Genomic DNA, 22,836 nt, shown 5'->3' with positions numbered 1-22,836 from the left:
TTCAAAAAATTTTTAAAGTGGAAAGTCATAATTTCAGTATCAGATCATGCTAGTTATTTTTTCATACCGTATTAACTGCACTTCTTTTTTCTAGTAGTATTCGAAATAGATTAGCTGTAATCTTATTATCCTGGACACCTTGCTCAAGGCCACGATTATCATCTTGCATGAGTCTTCGATCCATGATAACTTCAATCTGACCTAATACGCAAACAAACAAAGAAGCAAAACTGACCAGAGTTATTTAATACTGACATTCGTTGAGCATCACTTAAGTAGAAGCCATGATGTCTTGCTCTAAATTTCCCCTCTAGTCAAGGAGGTGGATTTATACAACCCACTACACCATGGGCTTTCTCTTGATAATAGCTCAAAGTAGCTCCTACAAATTCATAAAACAGAAGAGTATTTGTTTCTTTAGTAATGTTTCACAATATCTGATAAGAAATTTAAAAATGAGACAGGACAGATCAAAATTTAAATGAAAATTTTTTTCCAAAACATTAACCTAAACAGTAAATTAAGTTCTCCAAAACTTTTAGTAGCACCATTTGGAATCAAAAATGCTTATGAGGTTTATTAGGAAATGTACATCACACAGAGAGTAGTAAAATACACATAGATGGGTAGGTCTAAAAAAGGTTTACAAATAAAATTTAGGTTACTTGATATGAAGCAGGTTGCTGAAGAAGCCCTAGAATGTGGACACACTCATGATATACTCCCTTGCTTCTCTGACATTGTGTTAGTGGCAGCACCACTGTCCTGCCTTTCTGGCTTAAAAGGGGTCATACCTGGTTCCTTCATTTGCTATGCAATATTTCCATATTTCCCCTAGCTCAAGTTTTGGAAGCTAATCATTACGAGATTAAAAAATTAAAAAAACCAACTAGAGCCATATATATATACACACACACACATATATACACACAAACATATATACACATACGTATATACACACACACACTTAAGCTAATACTCAAATAAGACTTAGAAAACTGATGTTATATACTTAAAAATACATGCATATTCATTCATATCCATTACTATATTAAATGATCATTTGGTACAAAAGGGAAACAGCAAACACAAAAGACTAACAATTACTACTATTACATAGTCATACCAACTCTGTTTAGCTTCTTTCTTCTGAGTTTATGTATCTAGTACCTAAAATTACCAGAGATGAGTAGAAATCTCATTGTCACTACCTTCATAATTTAAAAGACAACTGTCTAAGATTTAGTCCCTAGGCTCAGGGATTAAATTGGGTGTGAAGTGACAAGCTGTAGATAGGTATGATTGGCATAACATACCTATTCAATTTAGCATATCAACCTCGTGGCAATTTCTAACTCTTCTCCTGTCTCCAAATGTTGGTACATATAACATGTGACTGGCACTTAGTGATTTACTGGATTGTACTTGAATTGCTTTAATTCAAATACTAAGGTATTTGGTGGCTATAGCAGAAACAGAGGAACTTTATTTCTTAGCTTGTCTTTACCAGGAACTGAGATAATGCTGCTTTGTTCATCACGGCTTCAGTCTTACTGTCTAGTCCTCTATTGAGGGCACAGCTTCGAGAATTCAAGGCAGTGTTTAAAAATGGGTGGCTCAAGAGTCATGTAGGGCACAAAAATGTTTTATGTTTTGTCAACATAGCGTTTTTTAACAAATGATATCAATATTTTTCAGACTGAACAACTTCATGGAAAATTCCAGACTTCTGGACTCTTCTTTCAAAAATTGAATTTAGCAACACTGGGCCTCTAACCACACAGTAACAATGCTGCCCCACTGCACACTGGGAACATGCTCTTCAGTTTGCTCAAGTCTCTAACCCTCCCTATTGGATCCCTGATGTGGAGTCATTACTATTTTCATAACCGAATTCATGTCTTTATGGCATGAGTTTACATGATCTTATCTAATGAAGGCCACAAAGAAAAATGAGAAGTAGCAGTTTGTGTGTGTGTGTGTAAGTTACAGAATGCATGTATACGCCTCATGTAAAAAGTGGGCTTGTGTCAAAGGACACACTAGGCATGTGCACTCACTTATCTGGCTCCTTCAGACATTTATCTCTACGAACTCTTAGAATGTAAGAAAGAAGACCAATGATACCATGTATGATAACCAATTAAAAATATGTATTATAAAAGATCAAAGTCTCTCAATAGAAAGACTTGCAAAAATTAATCAGTGTCTATTGACTATTTTCTCTCACTTCCTATGCATCACTTTTTCTCTTTTGGAATCCTTAAAGCCATACCTCTTTATCCCCATATCTCTGTAATTTCTACTCCCTTCCTTCTTTCAGGCGGTAGCAGAATAGAAAGACCATGATTCACAGAAGGACCTAAGTTTGAACCACGACTTCCCAAATTTGCAAACGTAGGCAACTTATCTAAACCTCCGAATCTGAGTTTCCACATCCATTAAATCATGATGATGACAGAGACCTCTGCAAAGTAAACACTATTAAGAGAAGCAAATTATCTTTAAAAAGAAATCTTTACATGGAATTTTAGGTCTCCTGTTCTTCATCTGAAGATTTAGGAGATTCATCTTTTTATGTTGTTCTCACAAAACCCAAACTTAATAGTCTGGTTGCTGAAAGAAAAAAGCTGAAAAGAAGACAGGGAGGTTTTAACTAGAGATTATACCACATCTGACCAACAGAAAAAGTATACACTTGGAACTGAAACCTTTCAGAGTGAAAAAGAGTGTAAGCAATACATACCACTATTCAAACTTGAAACGCCTAAAGACTGAGCAGAGAGCAGTGTCAAACGATGTTTGGCATCCTGGATATAGGCCATTGTAGTCATGGGATAGACATTTGCTTGAAGAGGCAATTTGCTCAATGTCATTCTAGGTTGAATCTATAAAACACAACAATTCCATCTACAAAAAGTGATATTTACATATATTCTTTTAAAAACTGGAGGACAGGTGATTTTTCTTTCTAAGAGCTTTAAGACGAAGCTTCCTTTTTTGTTCGATGGAAGAAATAATTTAAAAATTAAAGCATTATTTAAAACAATATAAAGAAAACCACAAGGATATTAGAAAACAATTTTTAGGTGGGAAAGGTAGAACTTGCCCAGATTTTTAAAATAGGCATTCCTATTTAAATTCAGAATAAAAATGCTTAAAAGTCTTCTAACTCTCCAATATTTGCATAAAACAAATTATAAAAGTATTAAGTATTCATTTCTCATCTAAATCTAACATACTGCTTTTGTAATGAATGCTAAGTATAATAGCTCTCTATCCCCTTTCAAGAAATATCTCTTATTATTCTTGAATTGGTTTTAATAAATACCACAGATCTCCACACCAAATCTTCTAAGATATTACATTATAATCAAATGCATATTTATATTTAAAAACCATTCAGTGCTTACTCTTTTTGATTAGTTTCAATGTAGATAGTTCCAAATTCCAATTCCTTGTAGCCTAGTACCTGAATGTTCGAAATATGACTCTATTTTTTGAGAAAGACTGTCGGTAACCCCAAAGCCCATCTGGGTCACAGTGACTGACTGTAAGCTCAGAACCCTGTTATCAGTGAATCTTAATGATACCACATAAAAATGTCATCTCCTCATTTAAACTCATTAAAGTTAGACATAAAAGTGAAGAAAAGAAGAGGTACAAAGTTACCATAATAGTTAACATGTATTAAGTGCCCATTAACGAAAGGCATGGTCCTGAGTATTTCACAAATCTATCTTTAATCTTCCCAACAACCCTGCAATGTCTCCCTCAAATTACTGGCTGTACTAAGTTGAATAATGCCTCCCTCTCTCAAATTCCTGTCCACCCACAACCCGTGAATGTGATCTTATTTTGAAATAGAGCCTCTGCAGAAACAGATGAGGTCATTCTGGATTATGTTGGGACCTAACCTAATGACTGGCATCTTTACAAGAGGGAAATTTGGACACAGACAGACAGATACGACAGGCATAGGGAGAACTCTATATGACAGAAGAGGTAGAGACAGGAGTGATGCATACACAAACCAAGGAATGCCAAGCATAGGCAACCACTAGAAGCTGGGATAGGGCAAGGAAGGATATTTCCCTATAGCCTTTGGAGGGAATATGGCCTTGTCAACACCTTGATGTTATAAATCTAGTCTCCAGAACTGTGAAAGAATAAAGTTTTGTTGTTTTACATGATTCCATTTGTATGGCAGCCTTGGGAAATTAATAAACTGATAAAGCTACAACTGTAAAATGTTTAAAGAAAAAAAAAAAGTAAACCTACCTTAAAAGAATTCTGTATTTCTCCTTTCCAAACCAAATTAACTTGTATAAGTGAACTTATTTTTAAAAATGTAAAACTATCACAATTGTGTTGTTGCTACCGCCACTCCTCACTGGAGCTAGATATCTAGTTTTGCCCAAGTACTACTATATCCAAAGCTTACAAAACGGCCAATTTTAAAAGCAGAAATATTACAGACTTAAAAGTAATATTTTCTTTTTTAGTCAAACGTTCCATCCACAAAAAGAAAATTCACATTCTTAGTTAGTCAGTTTTACTAAGTTCCTCATTCATGTCTATAACCACAAATACAAATAACTGGTTTTGTATGATTTTAAAAGACTTCCTTTTGTATATAAAAAAATTAATCACCATAAAGTTGAGATTTTATTTGGAATCCAAATGGCTGTAGTCGAATTAACATGCAAATTCAGAAACTATGCAGAAATTTTTATGTTTTGGAAAAAGTTTAAATTTAACTTTTGCAGGAAATCGTAGAAGAGAAAATTATTAAAATCTTTTTCACCCACCCCAGTTGAAAATCAAAGTAAAAGTGTTTATTATAAAATTATTTCTATTCACAGCCAAAAATCTCTAAAACACTTGTTTTAAAAATATGCTTATGGTTTTAATGGTATTTCAAAGATATGTTATCAAACACATACACTCAGAAAACAGAGATTTAGGTAACAATCAAAAGTGCTCTATTAAATTGGAGAATTGACAATCTGATAAGACCGTATAAATCAACTTCCTTACTAGAGTTTGAAACTATTTCATGAAAATTTTGATTAAATATATACCTGCCTATTTCTAAACAGATATACCTATGTATATGTATACATGTGTGTCTGTGTACGTACAATGGTATACACAAACACACATACAGAGGAAGAGTTTTCCTGAAATTTACAACAGCCCATTATTAGATCATACATTAAACCAATATATAAGGAATAAACTTAATAGGCATGAATCAATTCCTTATGAGGAAAACTGACATAGACTTTGTATCCCCACACAAATCTCATCTTGAATTGTAATCCCCAGGTGTTGAGAGAGAGACCTGGTGGGCGGAGACTGGATCATGGGGGTGGTTTCCCCCATGCTGTTCCTTTGATAGCCAGGGAGATCTCATAAGATCTGATGGTTTTGTAAATGGCAGTTCCCCTGGGCTTTTCTCTCTCTTGCCTGCAGCCATGTAAGACTTGTCTGCTTCCCCTCCACTATGATTGTAAGTTTCCTGAGGCTACCCACCAGTCATACAGTACTGTGAGTCAATTAAACCTCTTTCCTTTATAAATTACCCAGTCTCGGGTATTTCTTTATAGCAGTGTGAGAATGGACTAATACAAAAACAGACCAGGCACAGCGGCTCATGCCCATAATCCCAGCACTTTTAAAGGCTGAGGTGGGCAGATCACTTGAGTCCAAGAGTTCAAGACCAGCCTGCCAGCATGGTGAAACCCTGTCTCTACTAAAAGTACAAAAATTAGCTGGGTCTAGTGGTGTGTGCCTGTAGTGCCAGCTACTTGGGAGGCTAAGGCAGGAGAGTCACTTGAACTTGGGAGTCAGAGGCTACAGTGAGCCGAGATCATGCCACTAAACTCCAGCCTGGGCAACAGAGTGAGGCTCTGTCTCCAAAAAAAAAAAAAAAAAGTAAAAAAAAATCCCAAAAAGTATAATAATCCATCAATCCCTAATTATGTTTCCTTTCTGGTAAACAGATTCATATATATATTTTTTAGCATCAAGATATTTAACATTCATAGTGGTCACCAAATCTACCCTTTGAACAAATAAATCCTTACAAAAAGATGTTCTTAAAAAAATGGTCTCCCAAATATTTGTTCTAATTGTAGAACCCGCAATTATCTATCAAAATTCAGTTTTATTTTAGAAATAATTTGCAACTTTAGGTATTACTTTGTCAAAGGATCCAAAATTAACTGGGGCATTATTATATATAAGAATCATACACCAATACAACCATCACTTAAACATTTTAAAGGAAAATTACCTGGTATCCATTTAGGTCAGTATAAAATCTATTTTGGCTTTTTATATCAGAAGAAATTTTCATTGCAATCTCACGGTTATATACTTTTCGGATGTCCACAATATTGGAAACTTCCACAGACTGTCCTTCTATTCCTAAAAAAAATATATATAGATAGATAGATAGATAGATAGATAGATAGATAGATAGATATAGATATAGAACTCCTTCCAAAGTTACATACATTTTCTTGTTTTCTACTTCCTATCTTAACATCTCTCATATAATAAATGCTATCACAATTTAACTTTTCTTTTTAAAAACTATCAGAAGCTAGATAACATTTATTCAGGGGAGCATATTATTCAACTAAAGAATGAAGCAGCTGGGATGAGAAAAATGTAGATGATGTATAACATGTAAATGACTCTCTGAGTTCGAAACAGGACATGAAATGAAAAAAGGGCTGCTCAGCTACAGGCCAGTCCACTTCTCACCTGCACCACCATTCTCCGAAAGAGCCATTCTAGCCTACTTTTTCACCATTTTCTCCTTACAGACCAGATATTATGAGCCAGTAAAGTTTACATTCTGCTGGTTCAAGTGACAGTGTATTATTGCTAGGAAAAGAGACAGGAGATCCAAGGAGATGGTTTATGGCCGAAAGTGATATTAAAATATTAGTATTTGTGGACTATAATCTGGAAAGCTCTCCAGAAGTTAAATCAATTTTAGTTGAGTTTAGTATCTCTTACGACCCCTTGTTATGAAATGATCCATTTTGTCCTTTGTTATATAAAGCAGAGGACAGCTTTAAAAAGTCCCTAACATATGAAACATTCGTTTGGACAAGCCTGAAGTGTTTACTAGTCTCTGTCATTCTACTTTAATTGTATCTTCAGGTCCTCAGTGAGGCCTTGGGTCAATTTCATAGATGGAGAGAGAAGTTAAGAGGAAATCCAACACACTTAATACAGATCAAGGGTGTATGAGATAAAAAGGAATGAATTAATGGCATTTGCAGTGACCTGGATGAGACTGGAGACTACTATTCTAAGTGAAGTAACTCAGGAATGGAAAACCAAACACTGTATGTTCTCAATGATATGTGGGAGCTAAGCTATGAGGATGCAAAGGCGTAAGAATGATACAAAGGACTCTGGGGACTTGGGAGGAAGGGTTGGAGGGGAGCAAGGGATAAAAGACTACAAACAGAGTGCAGTGTATACTGCTTGGGTGATGGGTGCACCAAAATCTCAAAAATCACCACTAAAGAACTTACTAATGTAACCAAATACCACCTGTACCCCAATAACCTATGGAAAATTTTTTTAAAAAGGGTGTGTGAGAGATATTACAGGACCTTCTAAAGACAGCAATGAGGAAAGTGGTCATAAGAAAGAGTGACGTTATTCTATTTAATAAAGCTGAAGCCTTCTGAGGTTCAGAAAGGAAAAAAGGGAAAATGCGGAAGGGAGGAAAGGAGTAAGGAAGACTTTTTCCTAGGAGCCAAGAAGAATTCCCAGAGTTTAACAGAAGGAGACAGCAAAGAGTTAAAGAAAGGAAGTTTAACTTTGTGAGGTTTGTGGGAAAGAATGTAAATGCAGGCTCCACGGTTCTCGGGGCTGGCACCCGCGGTCCTACTGAACACAAGGCTTCTCCTCGGGACTCTGGCACACCACACAGGTTCCCAGTGTTCCCAGTGTTTGGCTGGGGCAGGGCACGCCATGGCAGGCAGTTTCCCTTCCATTCCCCTTGGGCTATACTGGATCGGTCCTTCTGGAAACAATGACTGATAAAGCAGAGAAGGTTGCTGTAGAACCTGAAAACGTGTTTAAATGTCATAGGGAATCGAGAGTCCTTCATCTCAGAAAAGGCAGAAGATGGCCCTGTTGTTAAGGAAACAAAGAGCAGGAGACAGCCTTATTGGAGGTTCTACCATGTCCAAGGAAAAGAAGCTTATGGCAGGAGATGGTATTCCACCAAGCCAATTGGATTCTTGGTTTGATGATTTCAGTGGTTTCAGCAAAGATGGGCTGATGCAGAAACCTGGTAGAAATGCACCTGTAGGAGGAATCATTACCAGGAATTTCTCTGGAGATGACCTAAAAGTCACAGAAATACTCCCTTTTCCAAAAAGCCAAGAAGAAATTAATGTTGATATAAAATGTCAATTAGTGAAGAAAATTCGACACTTTGGACGAAAATATGAAAAACTCTTCAAATTGCTTGAAGGACTGCAAGGACCTATGGAAGTCAAGAAATGATTTTTTGAATCCATCATCAAGGAAGCCACAAGATTTATGAGGCGAGACTTAATTCAGCACCTTGAGAAGAAACTGGAACAAATGATTTCTGGCTACTTGTTCAAGAAGGATCATCTCACCCCAAATGCATAATCTTGCTAATGACTGAGGAGAAAAAAAGGATCAGATAGCTGTTTTCTAGAATGGAGCAGGATATTGCTGAAGCCTTTTAGCATGTGTTAGTGAATAAAATGGACTTCCAGAAGCTAAGACATTTCTGTTAAAAAAAAAACAAAAAAAAACACAAAGAATGTAGATGTAGTGTAAACACCATAGATTTATCTGAAAAGTACAATGGAAATTCTAAAATATAAATAACAATCTAGTGATAAATAACACTTAAATGGGCTGAAGCCTCTAGGAACAGAATTTTCAGAATGCTCACTGAACTTCTTTCTGGTATATACTGCTCTTCCAACTCAAATGGAGCTAACTTCAGTTTCTTACTACATTCATAAAACTATTATGAGTACCATCTCCATGGGTGAGGAAATGTGGAATGTCCTTTATTTAAAAAAAAAAAAAAAAAAGAGAGAGAGAGACAGGGCCTCACTATGTTGCTCAGGCTGGCCTCCAACTCCTGGGCTCAAGCAATCTTCCCACCTCAGCCTCCTGAGTAACTGGGACTACAGGCATGTGCCACTGCACCCAGTTGATGCCTTTTCTTTTTTTAAATGGCCACAGTCTGAACCACTAACCTCTGCCAGTTACCTACACATGTACATTTCCTGATGACAGTTATTACAAGGACCTGCAAAGACAGATGACCCAAATATCTCCATCACTATTGAGAAGTTGAAAAACAAATCACATATATAACTGATGATAAATAACAGTATCTTCTATGACCTAGGAAATGCATTACTCTAAACGCAAACCCTCTTTTCAGTATGCTTACATTAACCAAAATAGTTTTGTAAAGCCAAAATGAAATGTATATGGAATTTTAATAATAATAGATAAGCATCTACAAATGAACCAAAAACATCTAAAACACAAAATGTAGCACCAAGCATGATAGTATTCATGTAATACTAGGGAGCATGGCTGATGACAAGAAGTAAACTCTAATTTAATAAAAGCATCCATTGGGTTTTTAGTATACTGTTTTAAGCTTTCTTCGCTCTAGATTAGATATTTTCTCAAAGAGCAACAGAATACATGAAATGAAATAAAGCCTTAACAAAAGAGAACATCATTAATTTTAATTCATGTACCTCTAGAAAGCATTTATAAAAGAACATGCTTCAAGGAAAAAATAATTATTTCACATTACCTCTATCAATAATAAAGTATTTCTGTTGAGAAAATCATCTTTCTCAAGCTCAGTATTATACTTAGATCCTGTTGTGGCAACAAACACTTAAAGCTCTTTAAAAGGAACTTTATGTCCATTCACAATTCAGCAAGATACCAATTTAAAGTTTGTATCAGGACAGACTTTTAAAATAAGATTAAACATGCTTATTATGAACAAGCCAAACAAAACCTGTAATGGTCATAAAAACAAGGAGATATCCCTGAGTTCTCAATGGTAATTTATTATTTTTTTAAAGAACAGTATATGTGAAACAGTGAAAGGATTGCCAACTGTTCCTATTCTGTGTCAGTAATTCCTTAAGTTGTACCTTTCCCAAAGAGGCTCATGCGATGGAAGGGAGAACATCCCGGGAAGCAGGAATGCAAACCAGCAGTATCCAGTGGTCTGTTTTACCTGTACATCACATGGCAACAAAAATGCTTTTTTTTTTTTTTTTTTTACTAAAGTGACTCCACCTGGGCATGAATGGCCAGGGCTTTCTAAGTCCCTCTGGTTTTTCTTCAACACTTTACAAGATTAGTCACTAGGGAAAGAAAGGAGTGATGCCATTCCCAGGTTTCAACAAAGAAATATGTGCCTTCTTGCTGCTAATTCTCTCCTCCTTGGAAGAGAGAATGGAGGTTGTTTATCCTTATTCACATAGGCAATGCAAGGTAGAACAGAGCCAGTTCACAGGTGAAAAGTGGTAATAAAAAGGCCAGAAAGAGTCCTTCAGAAGGTCCCATTACATCAGAGTGTTCTATAGATGGGGGTAGATCCCACCCCCAGAGCTAGGATTTTTTTTGTTTGTTTGTTTTTTATCTCCCTACAGAATGTTAGCTTCTCATAAATACAGACTGTCTTATGCACCATCTTTGCATTACAGTTCTTAACAACATTTGGGGTACATGGTAAGTAATGAATCACTGTTAGACAGAAATAGCTAAGATATGAAAGCCTGTCCTTTATCATGCAGAAGTTAGCTGACATGGGAGGAAAGCAAACTGGGCTATGGATAAAGTTTAAGTAGCTGGAAAGATGAGAGAATAAGAACTTTCATTTTACATACATGTTACATGCATGTTAGAATGTAAGTTCCTTAAGGCTAGAGACCATGTCTTATTTATCTTCATATTCCCAGCACGTAGACATGTATAATAAATGTATGCTGAGTGAAGGGTAGCAGCTATGTGGCAATGACAGGAGCCAAGAGTTACTGATGCTTACTATGTACCATATGTTTACTACAAGCTTTATATATAATGACTCCTTTCATCCTGACCCTAAGCAAGGAAGAAATCACTTTCCCAAGGACAAGGCTGGCAGAACCAGGACTATACCACTACATCATCATGCCTCACTGGCAGACCAACTATTGAAGAAGGCTCAAGTTACTCTGGGACCAAGGACTGGGAGAGGCCTTGTAGTGAGTAGAGAGAAGACCTCCAGATTTTGTTTTCTTTTGTTTTTAAGGGGAGAGGGCACTGAACTGAAATCTGGTATCTTCCAAGAGCTATTTGAGTGAAATAAGGCACAAGAGGCTTCCAGACCCCAAAAACTCTTTGTAACAACCCAAAACTCTCTTTCAAAATGGCATGCTCATCTTAGAAGCCAAGAAAGTAATACATATTTAATATTAAAGACAGATACTCTATTGCACAGCAGTTCCTCCCCACTGTACTTAGCTGAGATGTACAAAATGGTGAGCCCAGTAGGCATGCACCAGCATGTTCACTGCATACTGGCGCTAGGAACAATAGGGAAATGAATAAATAAAATCACATACGCCCATGTTATGGAATGCTGTGTCACAAATGAAAAGAATGAGGTAACTGTCTCTCTTGGCAGAGAAACATCAGAAGAAAAAAGCTAAATGTAGCATTTGTATAGCATGATAAACTATGCTGAAAATCGACACAAACACAATACTATACTTTTCTACAGTTTTAAGACCATGTGGTGCATCTATGCTTGCACATATATCTGAATTCCTCTCCTGAGGAGTGGATGGAGACAGACACAGATGCCAGAGGAATTTTACTTTGTATCTGTAATGTGTGGAATTTGTCAGAAGAGTAGTACACATATATATTATTTATACCTGTATTTATAAAATAATATTAAGCATTTTTAGAATATTTTCTGAGACAGCAAGAAAAAATAAAACCAAGTAGATCACTGTCAGGAGGCTGGGCCATACCACAGCTTTAGGAGGACAGAACACTCAGGCTTACAGGGTTTTAGCACCAGTCTCAAAATGACGTTGCTCTTCTCAGAGCCTTCCCCCACTGGGTGGATCAGAGAGAGAGAACAGAAAACAAAAGGCATCACCCTCTTAACTGTTGCTCAGCACCAGTCTAAGGAAACCAAAGGGGGTGCTCCCTGGTGTGGGGAGAGAAAAACTGGAGGGCAAGCCTGAAACATGCCATGCCTGAAATACGAGTAGAGGAAACATCCAGGAGGGTGTAAGGACTCCAAGAAATGCAAATGGAAACCCTGGAGTCATAGCTCTGAGCGACAACTAATGACAGCCTTTGGAGAATCCCAGGCTTTTACTTCCTCTGTACCACCAACTCTCTCAGTTCCTCAACAATTTATCTGGAGCCACCTAATTCAACCCTGAACTGCAGAATCTCTGAGTTAGCTCAACCCTCTCCACCTCTCCAGATCATCTTACTCTAGCTATTTTGAAATGCAAAATATACTTTCCCAAGGAATATACTCATAAATCATACACCACTCTCGCCACACTCAACCAGTTATAGGAGTGAGAGGCAACAACTCGGGAAAAAGGACAAAACAGAACCTCACTCATATCCCAGCAAAGTCCAGTATCTTATCAGTGGCACCTAATGTGATTAGGACAACTCTTTACATCAAGAGGGACAATAGCAAATGGCCCACGGTCACCTAGGAAAAAGACAAGTGATGGCAAGAATCCTAAGAGATATATTTAAGTCTGCAAATAAAAGTCTAACTGAAATTTAACATGGCTATCAAATCACATAAAATAAATCTCCAAAATACCCATCTAAGATTCAAAGAAATGTCTGAGTGTCTTAAAAATACTGACTCTCAGGCAAAGCAAATCTTGCTATCTATCTGATTGTTGTGCTTATCTCCTTTCCTCCAATCTGTGTCTGAGCAGAGAGGATGACAGAATCATCACTTTGTTGTAGAAGTAGGATAATCATAAAAAACCAGGGCTTCTGATTTTGAATATTCCCTCTTCGATTTGGGAAATATTTTGTTTTATATTTTAATCATCAAAAATATAAAACTACCTTTGCTATTATGCACGTACTTTAGTGATGTTTTTGTAAAATTTATCCAACTTAGCTTAAAGCTCAAGCTCATGGTTACTAACATATACTGCTTAATTCGTAAGTATGCTTTTATGACATTCTCACAACAACGATAAACTGAGTAAGTCAACATCTAAATGTTTCTAAAAAGAAAATATTATTGTGACCACATTTTTTAAAAACTGTACTAATATCTGAAAGTATCAAAATAAAAATGGTAATAATTTCCACTATTGAATGACCATTTTTTCCATGTTGACTCACTCAATTTACCATTCATTATAAGATCTAATTTATCCTCTGAGTCACTGCTGATTTCTGGGTCTGTAAATGTTCATATTGATTATTTCTCCACAAGTGAAAATTTTAACATCTGCTTTCACGAATACAAATTTTAGTAAATTTCATTTCAAGTCGCAAATTTAAGAAAATGATGATATACTGCTTTGTGCCATTCATAAAATACTACTAGATAAACAGCTACTATTACTTATCGATCACTTATGAGTTAGGCACTAGTGTACCTATTTTATGCTTTTCATTTCAATAATTCTCACAAAAATGTCAAAAACTAAATCTGTAATAGGAAAGGTATGGCATTTTGATCATATGAATTGTAAATGCTGGGTAAAGATTATACCAATAAACTATGATATGCTTGAAGAAGACGTAATAACTGAAAAACATATAACAAAACTGAAAGGCTTTTTGTTTTTTTTTTTTAAAGCATTAATGTTGTGAAACAACAGAATTTTTTGGAAGCTCTGTTTTGGAGGGATCATAACACTGACATCAGTTTTAACCTCAAAATAGATAAAATAAATAAGGTCTAACTAAAACACTCCCCTAGGAAGTGAATAAAATAGCTCACAACATTGGAGTTTTTTGGCGCCTTCCCTGTGACCCAGGCTTGGGCTGGTCTAAGACAGAAGAGAGAAGCTGGCTGAACAAACAATGATACTTGATCTGCACATCTGTGGCACTGGCAGTTACTCTGAACTCACCTATTTCCTGTTTTCCCAAACATGCTCCTTTCTAAGGCATCTTTAGGCAGGAAAAGATTCCTCACAATGATCTGCCTCCATGACAGATGTTTCTTTCTTTTCCACCACTCTATTTCTTCTCCCAACTTACAATAAATAAATAAATAAATAAAACAAGCAGCAGCATCTCTCTCACCCTGTTTAGTGGGTACTGAACAAAGACAGTTCAATTTATTGGTGTCTGACTGGACTTTAATGACCAAGTAACAAATATTTCTGCAAAACACATGGTTTCCAATTGCTTGCTTTCAACAAAATTGAAAGTGTACCTAATCAGGTTGTCAGGCAGTAGGACTTTAAAAATAATTGATTAAAATTAATGTTTGACGATAGGTCAGTCTGTGACTTTCGGCATTTAACCCAGGAGTTCAAAGTACTGAATGATATTCCTATAACAAAACTCCTTCCATTACCAGCTACTTATTTATGTTAATAACTTCCCTTTGCACTGATATTTACAAAAACAAAAATTAAAAATAAAATCATATATCATTCTAGCAATGAGTGACATTCACCAACGGACACATTATCCATTAGGAATAAAAAAGGTACAACCCATTGAGAAAAATGTTTCCATTAAAATTTATAAAATACCATTATTAAAATAGGAACATATTTATGTTTTTTTGACCAACTGCATGCCAATAATTTTTACATCTCAATCCAGAATAAATAAAATACTTAGAGCCTTATAACAGACTTTTAAAACTGTATATATAAATACACACACACACATGATTTTTGTTTTAGAGAAGTAATGAAAGACTGACCAATAACAAGACTCTGAACCACAAAAATACTACATTAAGATAAAATTCTGTGGAGAAATAGAATGTAATTATAAGGAGAAAATAATGATGTGAAGTTTCTGACAGCTATAGAAAAAGCTAGTGCAGGTTTTTAAAAAACACATAATTTAGTACCATTGCCCATCGGATATGCTTATTTTTAAAAGTTACCATGTACAATACACCAAAATAACATCCTTTAATTATTTAAATGTATAAAGAAAAACCACAAGTCAATTAAAAAATATATAAGGGACAAAGAGTTCTTTAAATCCTTATAGTAGGTTTCTAAACAACCTTATTTCACACATTGTGATATTCTTTTCCTCCTTTCTGCCTTTCATGTGACATTCTCTAAGACGTAGCCTCTCAATGACTCATTTCTTTCATTAAATCCTCCTCAATTCCCCCAATCTGTAATGACCATGCTTTGTCTGATAACACTCAACTATCTAACCATCTGGCTCACTCACTCTTATAAGTAGATACAACATTCACTATGGGTAAGGTTCCTTGTATATTCACTCAGTGAATACTCCCAACATCCTCTGAAGCTGATTTTACTACTGTCAACATTTCAGATGATAAACCAAAGCCAGATTAGCAGTAACCTGTGCAAGGTCAAACAGCTGCTAAGTGGCAGAGCTGGGATGGGCCTGGGAATAAAACACAAGAGAACTGTCTCTGGAGTCTCAACTCTGAACCATTACACATCTATGTTTCCCATCCCTGTGCCCTGAACCTGAGTTCAGTGCAACCCACCTTTGTAGGGGATGATGCTTCCTTGCTAAGGAGTTACGGCTTCAACAATCAGCTGCTCTCAAACAGCCCCAAAGATAACCTCTGAGTTCTGAATCTGTGTAACCAGAACGTGCTTACAGTCCCTTAAAATAACCTTCTCTTTCATGCCTGTAGGGAATAATCAGATTCAACACATAGCTATTTATTTCAATTTTTAAAAGTTCCAATTAACAGGGAAAAAAATCCTTAGCAGTCAATTGCATATTATGATATTCCAAAAATGTTTTAATTACCTAAGCCTGCCTAGCTATAACTTACTTAATGCTTTTTACTTTTAAATAAAACTAAATACGGAATATAGCTCTGGAAAAAAAATGACAGACTGATTGCAAACCACCTTAATGTCCTCATGAATCTTTTTATGGAAATAAAAAGAACTTCAGTGAAGTTCTGAGACCTTGTTTACAAGTGGGGCAGACACCAGGGATGGAAGCCCCAGATTCAAGCGTCCTTAGAAGACGAATTTTATCACTTCTTGGCCTTTTGGCTAAGATCAAGTGTAGAAGATGAATTTAGAAGCAGGGAGTCAGGCAAAAGAGATTTTAGGTGAAACTAAGTTGTATGAAGACTGATGGTTACACCTAATTGAACATCTACCTTTTTTTATAGATTAAGAAACTGAGTCCCCAAGAAATGAAAGGACAAACCCATACTCCTCTGGTTTGCTTAGAGGCAAAACTAAGGATTTGGGTCTCTAAATCCCAATGTGATTCCTTATAAGAGGGGTCTTCAAAAGTTTCATGGAAAATGCATATCATGAAAAAACTAAGCATGGATTTCATCAAAATAAACTCATACTTACTTGTTATAACATGTCTGAACAGGATCTAGTTTGAGGCACTAACAAGGGTGAGACTTCGGTTTGAAAAGAGCCCCTATCAGAGCAATATAAATTATGCTAAAATTTAAACAAGAACAAACATCAAATTTATGGTGAAGCTTGGGTAGAAGTATGGTGAAATCACTGATGCTTTATGAAAAGTTTATGGGGACAATGGTGCAAGAAAATCAGCAATTTACAAAATAAATAAATTGTCTTGGGAAGGGATGAGACAATGTCGAAGATGAAGACTACACCAATTTTCAAGAAAAAAATTAAGTCTGCTTTCCTGCTCTAATTGAAGAGAACTGACAATTAGCAGCTTATACAATTCTGACTGAAAAATTAAAGTTGAGGAAACTTTCCACTCAATGGGTGCCAAAACCACTGTGTCCAGATCAGCTGCAGACAAGAGCAGAGCTGTCAATGGAAATTTTACATAAGTGGGATCAAGATCCTGAAACATTTCTTTGAAAAATTATAATAGTAGATGGAATACAGCTTTACCAGTATGATTCTGAAGACAAGGCACAATCAAAACAATGGCTACCAAGAGGTAGAAATGGTCCAGTCAAAGCAAAAGAAGACTGGTCAAGAGTAAAAGTCATGGCAACAACTTTTTGGGATGCTCAAGGCATTTGGTGTGTTGACTTTCTGGAGGCCCAAAGAACAGTAACATCTGCTCGTTATGAGAATGCTTTGAGAACATTAGGCAAAGCCTTAGCAGAAAAACACCCAGGAAAGTTTCACCAGAGTTCTTCTCCACCATAATGCTCCTGCTCATTCTTCTCATCAAACGAGGGTAATTTTGTGACAGTTTCAATGGAAAATCATTAGGCATTCACTTACAGTGCTAATTTGGCTCCTCCTGATTTCTTCTTGTTTCCTAATCTTAAAAAATATTTAATAGGCACTCATTTTACTTAAAAATACAAGTAGACTGAAATGACATGGCTAAATTCCCAGGACCCTCAGTTCCTTAGGGATGGACTAAGTAGCTGGATTCACTGCCTACAAAAGTGTTGTGAACTTGATGAAGCTTACGTTGAGAAACAGTTTATATTTTTAATTTTTATCTTTTAATTTCATTTGTCCATAAACTTTTGAAGTCCCCTAGTATGTTTAACTAGATGAAGCTCATTTTGATTCTCTAAAAGCCAAGAATCAGGTTATAAATCCACTTATGTTTATATATTCAAAATTGCTCAGAGAAAAACTAAGCAACTCTCTTCGACTGCTAAATATGCCCATGCAAGGAAATCAGTCATTTCAGTCAAAGGAAAGTCTTTTCTTCCATAGTTTTTGATGTCAGTTCATTATATTTTTACCTCCAGGCTACTTGTTTTCTTTGAGTAAGATCCATTACATATAATACTTTATAATATGTTGGTGGAAAATAGAGCAGAAGTATCCCATTTAAGATGTTTCCCCTAAGGGTTAAAACATGGTTTACACACACATACATACTCGCTAACAAACACCGGCCTAGGAGAACACAGTCCTTGCGCCAGTGAAATGTACATGACACACTGGTTACCCACAGTGACCTAAATTCTTCAAAGTAGCTGTTGGTATCAGAAACTAGGACACTAAAGTCCAATAATTACAGCTCTGAAGACAAGGCCACAGTTAGCAATGTCACTTACTGGTATTATATTATTGCAAGGTATGTACTTTCCTCTTAGGTGCAATATTAAATAAAACACAAGAGGATACAGGAGCTTCTGTTTGTATTATATTCTATCTTCTAATCACAGATTAACCAAAAAAGCTAAAGTAGCAGCCTATATGGTAATGTTTAAAGCTTCAATTAAATGAAAGATGATTATACTGCAAGAAAAATTAATTCCCACCTCTCTCAACTTTTCCCCCAGAAAAATGTTATTTTCTAAAAATGAAATAAATTGCATTTCATTAAATTATGGGTGCTATAAAATGGATTTATTAAACCTGTCAAAAAATTATATCTCATTAGAATTTTTTTTTTTTTTTTTTTTTTTGAGACAGAACCTTGCTCCGTCGCCCATGCTGGAGTGCAGTGGCGCGATCTCAGCTCACTGCAACCTCCGCCTCCTGCGTTCAAGCGATTCTCCTGCCTCAGTCTCCCGACTAGCTGGGATTACAGGTGCGTGCCACCACATCCAGCTAATTTTTTGTATATTTAGTAGAGACAGGGTTTCACCTTGTTAGCCAGGATGGTCTTCATCTCCTAACCTCGTGATCTGCCTGCCTTGGACTCCCAAAGTGCTGCAATTACAGGTGTGAGCCACCGTGCCTCGCCTTCATTAGAAATTTCCAAACTGCTCTGATCTTGTAGAGCTTTTAAGGCTAGTGAGCACAAGATTTCTTCTAATTTAGTATTTTTAGAAACCTTTTGAATGCAATGTCTGAACAATAATGAAAAGGGAAACAGAGTGTTCTTTTATTAGCTTAAGAGATGTTAAGAAAGAGAGAGCCCTTCAACTGCACTTCTAATCATTTTCAGAATCTGGAGAGAATGCAAATAGAAAAACAAAAGTTAAATTCCAAACGAAAAACGAAAGTAGGGTTGAACTATAAGGTCTCTCAACTCTGTTTCAAAATCATTAAGGACCAAAGAGTTTATATAATTTTGGTAATGTTGCTTGATTTTCGTTCTTGATTTTGTTTTCTCCTGAAGCTTAATTTGGGCAAATAGTTACTTTGGGGAGAAAAAGGTCAAAGAACAACTAAAGTAGAGATTGAGAAATGTAAGAATATTTTGTCAGGTATGCATTACTTTAGTTTTTAAATTGAATTTGTAAGGTTTAACAAAAATAGACACCCAACAAAGACAATCTTTAATACTAACTCATTTTCTGTTTCTTTATTCCTTCTTGCTGAGAGATTACAAAATCTTTTGAATAATTAACTGGTTTAGTAACCTAATACAATTACAGTATGTAACTATAAAATATTAATAGTCTCTCTCCCCAAACCCTCATTTCCTCCTGGATTGAAAATCTGGTACTAACAACAAATAGGCTCTATTCATTAATACTAATCCAAATAACTGCATCTGGTTGGTTTAAGGGGGGCAAAAGTAGCATATATCCAAAACTAGTTTAGTAAATTAAATTCAAGAATAAATATTTGTTATTTTATGCAATACTAGCTAAAAGCCAATCTACAAAAGCATGGAAGTTGGCTGATGTCTTCTTTGCATCTAAAATGAAAAGCCACATTTTGTCTATGAATTTTGATCAATCATCCAGATGTCTGATTTACAGGAAGCCAAAGTTTAAAATGTTAAACAACTTTTCAGTATTTCTTAATACAGAAAACTTGGCACTAAATAAAAGATCCCTGAAGACTGATCACCCTTTCAGGCAGTGTGAACACTGATAGAGCCAAATACCCTGAAGACTTCATATTTCTATCATGGGCCTTGATTAGTGATTTCATTAAAACCCAATAAGCCAGGATTGAGACAACTTGAGTGTTCAGGCAATGATGTGTGAAAAACAAGAGAGACAGGTGAGTCATGAAAATTACTAAGGAAAGACTCTCTCCACAACTGGGCTTATCTTTTCCCAGAGGGAGATTCGTTAAGAGGAGCTCAAATACAAACATGGGAAGGTATACAGTTTGGAAGAAAGCATTTCAGGTGATCCTGGTATCTCTATTTCCTACCAACTACTTCCATGTTGAAAAAAAAAATGACCTGAACTGGAAAGAAAAAAATATTTATATGTTACTTCAAGTTTACATACGACAGCTTCACGTTTAATCCAGGCAACTACTGTAAAATTTATCAGTGAGGCACTCTAAGTTTGCATTACACTTATTTATCCATCATTTATTATTTTTTTCATATGCACGAGAACACCAAGGAAGAGAAGACAAATAATCTAGAAAGGAAACACATGAAAAAAGAAAATCAGTCCAGGTGCAGTGGTTCATGCCTGTAATACCAGCACTTTTGGGAGGATAAGGCGGGTGGATCACCTGAGGTCAACAGTTCAAGAACAGCCTGGCCAACATGGCAAAACCCCGTCCCTACTAAAAATACGAAAATTAGCCAGGCATGCTGGTGTACACCTGTAGTCTCAGCTACCTAGGAGGCTGTGGCAGGAGAATCCTTGAACCAGTGGGGCAGAGGCTGCAGTGAGCCGAGATTGTGATAGAGGAGACTCTGTCAAAAAAAAGAGAAGAGAGAGAGAGAGAGAGAGAAAACTAAAGAATAAAAAACAGAAAAGAGGCAGAGGGCAAGACCAGCAAATAGAAATGGGCTACACGGAGAACCCCTTTGGAAGGCCAGGAGCCAGTCAGACCTCAGTGGCCCCTGCTCCTGCTTAACACTATTAGCCACTGGACAGTTCACTGCCCAGAGGGAAACAGGAAGAGAGGGGGAAAAGAAAAATGACAAGCATTTAGTTCTGATGAGTATAGTTTGCTCAAATAAGTAAATAGGCAAGTCAGAGTCTATCAATTTCCAAGTTAAGCACTAAGTACTCTGGCGAGCTAAGCTACAGCCACCAGCAGCAGAAGAGGGCCATCTAGTCTACACAAACTGCCCTATGATGTGAGAACTAGAGGTCCTGGATAATCCAAGGAAAACCCAGAAGATATAGTGACATGGTTAAATAAAAGCAAAAGCAATTATGCAAATATATCTGATTGAGAAGTTGGAATTTTAGGATGAGTTGCTATAGCATTTACTCTGAGACACAGCCCATCTCTAAATATAACTGATGAAAAACAATGGTAAATCAAAGTTGATGACACAAGTATGTGCCAAAGTGTGTGCCACGTTGTACTCCAGGAAAAACTTTTCCACTAAAAAACAATAGTTTTTAGCAAACTTAAAAATAGATGAGCATATCTTCTATGCGGTAATGCTATAAAGCTGAAAATATAACTTAGAGCTCTCAGGGATATTAAATAATGGCTTATACAAGAGTACAAACAGATGGTCAAAAACATAGTTTCTGACTTACCAGAAGTTTTGAGAAACTCAATAAAAGATTATTTCAGAACTACAGGTTTTCCTGTAGGTAGCAAAGTGATCACAGATAACTGCAGAAGTCACATTTAGGGCATAAAACCACCAACCAGAGAACTTTTACTTCTTGATTCATCCTATGAATCATGGGTTATTCTGAAAAACCTATCATATTATTACCTAAAGAAGTTGCGTGAGAAAGTTTATCCATACCTGAAATTCTAACAAAAAGCAAATACTAATGAAATTTGAAATTAATAAAAAAGTTAAAAGCAAAATTAAATTTAACTATGAAATCAGAAAATTGAACTTCAGTTATCTAAGAAATTCCCTGAACATAGTAACCCTTTGCTTCCCCACAATACCTAAAAAGGAAACAGTGCCGGTCTACACATTTATCTTTAGTTTGTGAAATCCTTGATTTTTTACCTGTATGAAGATTCAGGGAAAGAGTATTTTTTCTTTTCTAATTTGTTCAACTTACCTAACAGCAAAGATAAATTTAAATGGCATTTTTATGAGGTCTTTTTCTAAGAGTGTCAAGAATATGGTAAATACCCTGATTACTAGGATTAAATCTGTGGTTGGAAAAGCACACCATTCTAAAAACAACAAATTTTAAATCAACCAACCTAAATGTGCAAGTGTTTGGAAACCACAGCTCCACTCAGACCCCACAGAATCAGTTCCATTGCCCAGGATTAAGTTCTCAAAAGGATCAAAAGCCTATTTCCTATCACTTGGGTTCATAAAGATGCTGCTCAGTACTGTTCTAAAAATGATAAACAACTGCTAGGTTTTATACTTTACTGGGTAAAGAGCTGTAAACAAATGGAACTAGTTTAGAACATTTTTTTCTTAAAGTTACATTCCAGTGATACAGGCTATATTTAAGGAAGCAGGTCCCAAATATGTGTGTGGTCTACTAACTGAAAGTCATATTTAATATAATTTCCATTTCATAAAATCAAAACACTGTGTTGTTTTCAGGTGTTAGAAATAAAGTTTCCAGTTAATGAGCTCATGACTAAGAACAATATGGCAACAGTTAAGAGAAGATATACAGAGGAAAATGTACATGTAGGGATTGAAATGTTTTACCATTTTTTATTATCAAAAGATAAGTTTCATATTTTAAATCACATTAAAAATATGATGTCAAGTTTACAAAAATATCATCTACAAAAATCAACTGTTAATTTATTAAGGATGGCATAAGAAAAGCAAGAA

The 22,836-nt window shown here is 35.9% G+C and overlaps 2 protein-coding genes across 2 annotated transcripts in view; one reads left to right on the top strand and one right to left on the bottom strand.

Annotated features, from left to right (window-relative positions):
* MAN2A1 (mannosidase alpha class 2A member 1) overlaps window positions 1-22,836 on the bottom strand; it is a 174,990-nt gene that overhangs the window by 22,128 nt on the left and 130,026 nt on the right. Inside the window, exons 17-19 of the mRNA XM_025387988.1 lie at window positions 6,302-6,435; window positions 2,747-2,888; window positions 68-201 (exon numbers count right to left, since the gene is read on the bottom strand). Coding sequence (XP_025243773.1) covers window positions 68-201; window positions 2,747-2,888; window positions 6,302-6,435 — 410 coding nt within the window. The remainder of the gene's footprint in view (window positions 1-67; window positions 202-2,746; window positions 2,889-6,301; window positions 6,436-22,836) is intronic.
* Window positions 8,164-8,547, top strand: LOC112626170 (cancer/testis antigen family 45 member A10-like). Its single transcript, XM_025387989.1, has one exon. It carries the CDS (start codon window positions 8,164-8,166, stop codon window positions 8,545-8,547), a length of 384 nt encoding a protein of 127 aa, XP_025243774.1.

Source organism: Theropithecus gelada, chromosome 6 (assembly GCF_003255815.1).
Source record: "Theropithecus gelada isolate Dixy chromosome 6, Tgel_1.0, whole genome shotgun sequence".
NCBI lineage: Eukaryota > Metazoa > Chordata > Mammalia > Primates > Cercopithecidae > Theropithecus > Theropithecus gelada.
The sequence above is the reverse complement of the archived record's forward strand: the minus strand, read 5'-3'. Positions and strand labels throughout refer to the sequence as shown.